Here is an 8,197-nt window from a genome sequence, read left to right as displayed (position 1 = left end):
TCCTGCTCTGCTTTAAGAACAAATTCCTCAAGTGACCTAGAAATCTCCATTTTTTTATTACTTCATGCTTTAAACATAAAAGCTGAAACAGAGTAAATTTAACCCAAACTAGATTGGTAAATAATGCTCAACTTCATCACTCACTTTCAAATTTTGGGTTTTTTTCCCTTTTACATCCCCTATCAACTCACTATATAGCATTTGTTACAGCATGCTGGTCCTCCTACCTATCTTCAAAACCTGCAGAACTTTTGGATCTACACACGTTAAAAGTAGGGAGAAAAAAAAAGAGGAAAGTGTAGACTTGATCTGAAAATAAGACAAGGAATTACACGTACACACACTCAAGAGAAAGCACCCGCAATTCACTTATATAAGACAACTTACTACATGAAACTGCAAAATACAGGAGGAAAACTGTCCTTTTCACTCTTAACTACTTCACTACCTGAAATGACATATGCTACCTATACTTTATGTACTGTTTTTACTTGTCTGTATCCCAAATATACTGTAGTTTAAATGTACACAAGACTAAAGATATCAACACAAGATCAATTGACTTTAAGAAATATCATTAGTACCTGCTTTCTAATCGGATCTGATAACCAATTGTCTGGCCAATCTTTTCTCTTCTTTCCGCTGCCACTCTTTCAGCCACAGCAACAGCTGCCAAACGTCTTGGCTGAGTGCAAAATATACGACAGGGAGTTCCATTTTTGTAACAGTCGTCAAGAAGGAACTGAGGGATCTGTAGAGAAGTGGTTTAAGTTTACTTTTTACTTTGATAAAGTCATAGCTTTTTTACCACGGTGAAACAATTTAACTGTGTCTCAGTATTACACAGGTTGCAAAAGGATTCACAATAGGATTATCATTGCAAACATACTTGAAGGGGCAGAAAGGCAGCAAAAATAAATTTCTGATTTTAAGTTTAATCTGTTCCCCCCCCCAAAAAAAAAAAAAAGTTGAAGCTTCTCTCTCCTGCTTCAGAGAAATCTATACTAAAAAAATACCTGTAGGTAATCTTTCATTTTAATACAATAATATTCTACTCTAGATACTAAGAACAGAACTAGCTTTAGAAGGAAAAGGGCTATACAAAATCATAGCTACTTACCCTTCAATATTTTATATTACAAATTAGACGAAAAACTAGTATCTATCAGAAAACTGTGCAGAACCATTTATGCTTTTAGTAAGTATCTGCTGGCTTAGTATTTCAAAAGCAAGAATGTGAATTAGAACAACAGAAGCCTTAAAACTAGCATAAAGAAATCCCTTACTAAATAAATATTACAAAATTGGCATTAGTTTCATATAAATACTGTTATCTTTTTCATTTCATTAAAGAAACATACTTGAGTAGTTTTTCCTGATCCAGTCTCTCCTACAATCAGAACAACTTTATTGTCCTTTATTATTTTGACAATTTCTTCCTGCTTTTCAAAAACCGGTAGTGATTGCCTGAACAAATCAAACTCTGATTCCCCTCTTTTCACTGGAACCTGGGGGATACCGTTGTTAAGTCGTCCGCTTGTCTTGTTCACATCTCTGTTTTCTATGAAGAGAAGTTAACAATTTACTTAGACAGATACAAAAGAAGGTCACTAAAACATTGCTTAAAAATAGTACATAAAAATGAACATTCCTGACTTTATATACATCTCTACAGGTAAAGTGACAAAACCATCACACATTTAAAAGCCATATTCATAGTGACAGATCCTGTTACGGTGCTTGAAATAAATATTTTTCAAAGGAGTTATTACTTCCATAGACATTTTGAACAGACTATCCCAGGGCATTGCTCAAAGTCAAAAAAGGTCATGAAAAGCAAAAAGAGAAATAGAAACTAAACCCGAGAAAAGCAGCCTGGCATTTTTTTTTGGCCTTTGTATCATGTTTACACATTCGCACCTCTACAGTTTGCCTGGAAATATTCACTGTATAGTTAAATCTTTAAGTCATTCCAAACTGACAGGCGTGTCTTCCAAGAAAAAGATAGCTTTACTGTGATTCATATGCCTTCTTTCACACCCTCCCTGGTCTTCTATGACCTCCTTTCAGTCAGTCTTACACAACCTAATGCTCTAGTCCGTAAGATTTGCTTTAAATCATACAAATTGAACCATGCTATAGCTAGACCCCTGGACTCACACAGCACAGTGTGATGTATTAGAAAGCAATGCATAAGTAGCCAAAGAACCTGCACATCTTCAGAGTAAACTACTTCAAATTCAGTATTGTAAATGCTATTCTATAATTCCTTAGTAATTATTTTCTGGAAGAATGAAAAGCTTGCCGTAAATTCAATTATACATATTTAATGTGATTAACAGATTAATATATTAAATTACAAGCACTGTCTTACCAAGACAGACATAGGCTAACAGATTAAAAGAGCCAAAAACCATTCTGAAGAAGTACAGAAAGATAAATTTTACACTATTCATTAGTTTATGCCTTACACTCCTAAGGAATCACTTTTCAGTACTTTTATTATAGTTTCCCTCTGTTCATTAAACAATCCTATTAAACAACTGAAACAATTGAAAAAGAAAGCTAGCAAAGGAAGCACTTAAAGCATGAACCATCATGAATCAGAAATATCCAATGAAACAAGGCATACTGATACAAGCGTTTTCTGTGCACTACACCCAGCTTTGCGCACAGAAACACAACTGTTACACTCGTAACTTTAAAGCAATAATCTTGCTAAAAGCATTGTTTAAAAAAACCCACAATATATCAGAAGTTTGTCTTCCAGTGAACTCTTTCATATTCTACAAATCAGTAAGTCTAGACAGTCGTCTCTTAGGGACTAAATCTATTTTAGAAGACAACAAAACAAAAAATAAACTTCTTATTCTATCAGGAACATGAATTTCTATAAGCAGAACAGCCAGCCTCATTTTCTCACAAGGGTGTTCTTATACGGCAGTTATGGTAACACTTCTCTCTTCAATTTCACCTCATGGAACTTGCAAGAACTCACATTTCACAAATGTACTTCCAAATAAATTTGGTTGGAACCGGCTTAAAGATTCAAAAGTAACTTGGCACATTGGAATGTGGGTGACATAACTGCCCAAGTTCCTCATGACACCAGTTTTAAAAGACTCCATATTAACAATTAAAAGTCAAGAAAATTAATGGGTTTGTTTCAGGGGGAGGGTGTCATTTGGGACAGGAAAGGAGACAGAAAAGAAAGGGTTTTGTTTTGTGGTTGGGTTGTGGGTTGTTGGTTTTTTTAAGCAGTGTTGATTCATAAGTCTGCATCAGAAGACACACTGAACATACCAGATTCAACAGCACACGCATTTCCTCGCTCCGTCTTTGGCAGAAGTTCTGTTCGTTCTTTATTTGTGACAGGAAATCTCTGAATTAAACTCCTAACAGCATGTTTCGTACTGGGAGCCAAGCAACAAGTCATTACTGCATGTGTTAGTTCTAATCCATCCTTCTTCCTTACAGTCAGGTATCGATTTGCTCCTTTTCTGGGAGAAAAAAAAATGTATTTTAGGAATAAGTAACCTATTTACCTCTATGTAATGATCTTTGATCATAATTCTTTCAAGATGGCTGTCAGATTATTTTCAAATTTAATGTCATAACTAGAAACTTCCAAATAATGTCCTATGTAGCATAACGGACACCAAGATAACAGAAGCATCCACAATATCCACCAGCAAAACCACCCTCTACCTGCACAAGGTAGTGCAGCACAGCCACTGCAGACTTCGGATGACTACGCCCAGCACAACCTTACAGTTAGGCCTCCATAACATAACACTGTTCTCCTACCTTTCTGTTAAAGGTCTATCACTGCATTTGCTTCCCAAAAGACAGCCAGCTCCATCAATCCTCTATCAATCAATATTGAGAAGTATGACACAAAACTGATTTCTAGACTCATTTAAGAGATTTAGAGGTTAAATTCAACAAACAGACAAACAAGTAGTCTTCTAGTGATATTCCAAGCCTTAACGAAATCCAGTAAAAACAAATCAGATTCCCAGGATGTTCATTATCAAAGATTTACAATGTGGAATTAGAGCCAAAACACTTAATCATAACACTGCATTTGTTCTCAGACTGAACTCTGATACTGAAACGCAAAGAACTGCTGAAACTGAACGATCTTGTGCATGGGCTACAATGACATAGCAACACTTTGAAAATGACTTCTCAGGATAAGAACAGAAGGTCACACTAAGATCCCAGTGGTCCGTCCCCGGCAGGGGTGGTATAGTGGTGTGTGTGTACAGGGTGCAGGTACCCAGGTGCTGGCAGGGGCGGCCTCTGTGAGGAGAGGCCGGGGCTGCCCCATGCTGGACACAGCCAGCTCCAACAGACCTACCGCAGGGCACAGCTGAGCCTCTCAGCCACGATAGTGGTGACTCTGTAATAACATATTTAAGAAAGGGAGAAAACGCTGCACAGCAGCTGTAAGAGAAAGGAGTGAGAAAAATGTGGAAGAAACAGCCCTGCAGACACTAAGGTCAGTGAAGAAGGAGGGGGAGAAGGTGCTCCAGATGCTGGAGGAGAGATTCCCCTGAAGCCCACGGAAGAGGCCTCAGTGGACCAGATTTATCCTGAAGAAACTTCAGCCTGTGGGAGAGACTCCATGCTACTTTCTCCCCACATCCTGTTGAAGAGGGGGACTGACAGACCAAGCTGGCTGGGCACCTGGCAGTCAGCCAAGGTCAACCCACCACAACATGGCTGCTTTCTAAGTTGTTGGCTCAGGTTCAGCTCCTGGTCACTGCAAGGTAACATTTCAGAATAGCAAAAATAGTGAATCTGGAACAGTACTTGAATGTGCATATTCAGGAAAAGGTTGGCAGAACTGGAAAAACAAACTGCAATCCTTCCCATGACTATGCTCCCAGTCTTCAGTAGTTTGTATCTTAGCAACTTAGAGCCACAGAATCACAGAACCATTGAGATTAGAAGGAACCTCTGGAGGTCATCTGGTCCAAACCCCTGCTCAAGCGGGGTCACCTCGAGCCGGCTGCCCAGGACCATGTCCAGATGGCTTTTGAATACATCTCCAAGGAGAGAGACTCCACAACCTCTCTGGGCAACCCGTGCCAGCGCTCGGTCACCCTCACAGTTTGCGCCCATTGCCTCTGGCCCTGTCACTGAGCACCGCTGAAAAGAGCCTGGCTCTGTTCTCTTTGCATCCTCCCTGCAGGTATTTATATACATTGACAAGATCCCCCTGAGCCTTCTCTTCTCCAGGCTGAACAGTCCCAGCTCTCTCAGCCTGTCCTCATAGGAGAGATGCTCCAGTCCCTTCATCATCTTGTTGGCCCTTCACTGAACTCTCTCCAGTATGTCCATGCCTCTCTCCTGCTGGTGATCCCGGTGGGCACAGCACTCCAGGCGTAGCCTCACCAGTGCTGAGTAAAGTGGAAGGATCACCTCCCTCGACCTGCTGGCAACACACCTCCTAACTGAGGGGATAGGGGGGAGCTGGAGAGACAGCCCTGATGCTGTGCGAGCACTGCTCAGCAGTAGCCAAAACACTGGTGTGTTACCAACACTGTTCTAGCTACAAATACAAAGCACAGCACTACGAGGGCTGCCATGGGGAATGTTAACTCCATCCCAGCCAGACCCAATATAGTACACACTGCTAACAATGTCTAGAGGGAAACATACTAGCTATGAAGAGTTTATATTAAGTTTTCTGTAAGTATTCAACATATGCTTGCTTAACTCAAAGGAAAAAACTAAGGACACAAAATATTGCCCTATGGTTCCCAAGCAATAGCTTGCCTTATTTAACCACTCTGCAACAAGTACAGATACAGTAATGTATATTAACTTTAAAATTATAGTCTATCTAGAAATTCGATGATGAAAGCCAATCATGATCAAGCTTTTAAAAAATGATCATTTCAAAAGTTATTGCAAACATAAATACTGAGGAAATCTGGGAAGACTAAACACAAGTAGAAGATTTGAATTTATTTTAAAAGGAAATTATGTTTCTTAAATGTGCACTGCATTATTATAGCCAAAAAAAAAAGATACAGTTTATGTCTCCCCAGGTGAATATTCCCTTTTTCTCAGCTGTTTAAATTTCAGTTCAACTATTCTCCAAGCTTCATGTCACCCTGAACACTCCACATTTAAAAAAAAAAAAAAAAACACAAAACAAAACCGGGAGGTGATTGTCCCATTCTACAGTGCACTGGTGCAGCCCCACCTCAAGTACAGTCTGCAGGTTTGGGCACCTCAATATAAGAAGGACATCAAATGTGTGTCCAGAGGAGGGGGACCAAGATGGTGAAAGGCCTTGAGAGCAAGACTTAGGAGGAGCGGCTGAGGTCACTTGGCTTCTTCAGCTTGGAGAAGAGAAGGCTGAGGGGTGACCTCATCGCAGTCTACAACCTCCTCAAGGGGGGCAGTGGAGAGGGAGGTGCTGATCTCTCTCTGGTGACCAGCGACAGGACACGAGGAAATGGAATGGAGCTGCGCCAGGGGAAGTTCAGATTGGACATTAGGAAAAGGTTCTTCACTGAGAGGGTGGTCGGTCACTGGAACAGGCTCCCCAGGGAAGTGGTCATGGCACCAGGCCTGTCAGAGTTCAAGGAGCGTGTGGACGATGCTCTTCGTTATAGGGTTCAGTTTTAGGTAATCCTGTGAGGAGCAGGGAGTTGGATTCGATGATCCTTATGGGTCCCTTCCAACTTAAGGTATTCTATGATTCCATGAAAACAACCACCAAAAATACCGCAGAATCTGCTAGGGAGCTGCTCAGAGACACTTACAAAGCTCTACAAAGAATCAACAAGGATTCAAGCAGGGTTTACCAGTCACAGTTCAGCACAGGCACCGTACAACCCAAGCAAGTTCCTGCTAACCATTTGCACACATCTGACAAGGCTTTCCAACACTCCATGTTCCCAAAATATGATGCAAAGATACACCAAGTTCAGCCAAATTTATTGTCTCGGGCATCTGTGGCAAAAATCAGCTATACCACTCCCGAGACTGGAACGACACTGGATGCATAGCTTCATTTGAACAGCACTATGCTTGAATAAGATCTTCTGAAACCAAGCTACACGTTCAACACAATCAGTGCTGAATAGCACTTACTCCCTAATTAAGTATAGATCAGACAACTAGCATTTCACACTACTTTTGCAAGAATCATGAAGTATCACCAAAAATGAGGAACAGCAAATGCTGCTATGGTTTTACAAGAGTATACACACACACACACGTTATACATGACACTCCATCTATCTGGGTTTTTCCTGTAACTTTCCCTTTCCCGTTGCTTTGCCACCTGAATTCCCAAGGGAACTGGATTCTCAGCTTTCACGCAAGCTCATCAGGTCAATGAACATGGGTTTTCTCTTCAAAAGATCAGGGGAGGATAAGAAAAAGAAACATCATCATACCTGCATATAAACCCTCTTCTCCTGCACTTCTGAACAGAAGCACTCTTTTCGACGTGCTACTCTAGGCTACATTTTATCTGTCAAAGCATGACATTCTATGCAAAACCCTTGGGCACACAATCGTGCATGAAAAACAGAACAGATCTTGGTGAGAAGTCTTTTTTATGGACCCATGAAATCCACAAAACAGTATAAGGGCAAGCTATCTCAAACTAAGGATGTCATCAGTTTTTTTAAGCAGACATAAAGCAAAGCACAAAGATAATTATTTTTATCTTACTTTTTAAACTTTTTTCTCTAGTACTATTCCCTGCAACAGTGCAGGATATGCTAGAAACACAGATCATTTTACTGCTAGTCGTGAAATTCCATACATTGGCACCAAGAGAAGAAAATAATAACTAAAAATCAGACTCTAACTTACCCTTTACTTTTAGATATCAGGCCAAGAGACTGACAGAGCCGGTGAACAAATGCTCTTTCAGTACTAGTGAAAGAAGAGGGAAATTCCATTTCTAGAAAGATAATTAAGAAAGCAAACATAACAATGCAACATGCAGTATTCTTGACATACTATCTCGATGTTAAGAGTTTTTCAGTCCCTAAACCTATCACGTTCTCCCGTGAACAACGGGACCGACGGCAGTGCTGTATCTTGGTACCTGTAGGCGACGCAGGGTTCACAAGCAAGCCATCTTATTCGGGCAGAAAGGAGCTGAGGAGAGGCTTCTACCGAGGAGCCTCCGGGCCTAGATGTCCGTCACCCCCACTCC

The 8,197-nt window shown here is 40.6% G+C and overlaps 1 protein-coding gene across 1 annotated transcript in view; it reads right to left on the bottom strand.

Annotated features, from left to right (window-relative positions):
• Positions 1–7,937, bottom strand: part of YTHDC2 (YTH domain containing 2) — a 40,310-nt gene extending 32,373 nt beyond the window's left edge. Inside the window, exons 1-4 of the mRNA XM_009321092.1 lie at positions 7,849–7,937; positions 3,304–3,500; positions 1,362–1,561; positions 585–751 (exon numbers count right to left, since the gene is read on the bottom strand). Coding sequence (XP_009319367.1) covers positions 585–751; positions 1,362–1,561; positions 3,304–3,500; positions 7,849–7,937 — 653 coding nt within the window. The remainder of the gene's footprint in view (positions 1–584; positions 752–1,361; positions 1,562–3,303; positions 3,501–7,848) is intronic.
• Between the last annotated feature and the right edge of the window lie 260 nt (positions 7,938–8,197).

Source organism: Pygoscelis adeliae, unplaced genomic scaffold (genome assembly GCF_000699105.1).
Source record: "Pygoscelis adeliae isolate BGI_AS28 unplaced genomic scaffold, ASM69910v1 Scaffold83, whole genome shotgun sequence".
NCBI lineage: Eukaryota > Metazoa > Chordata > Aves > Sphenisciformes > Spheniscidae > Pygoscelis > Pygoscelis adeliae.
This window is presented reverse-complemented; position numbering and strand designations above follow the sequence as displayed.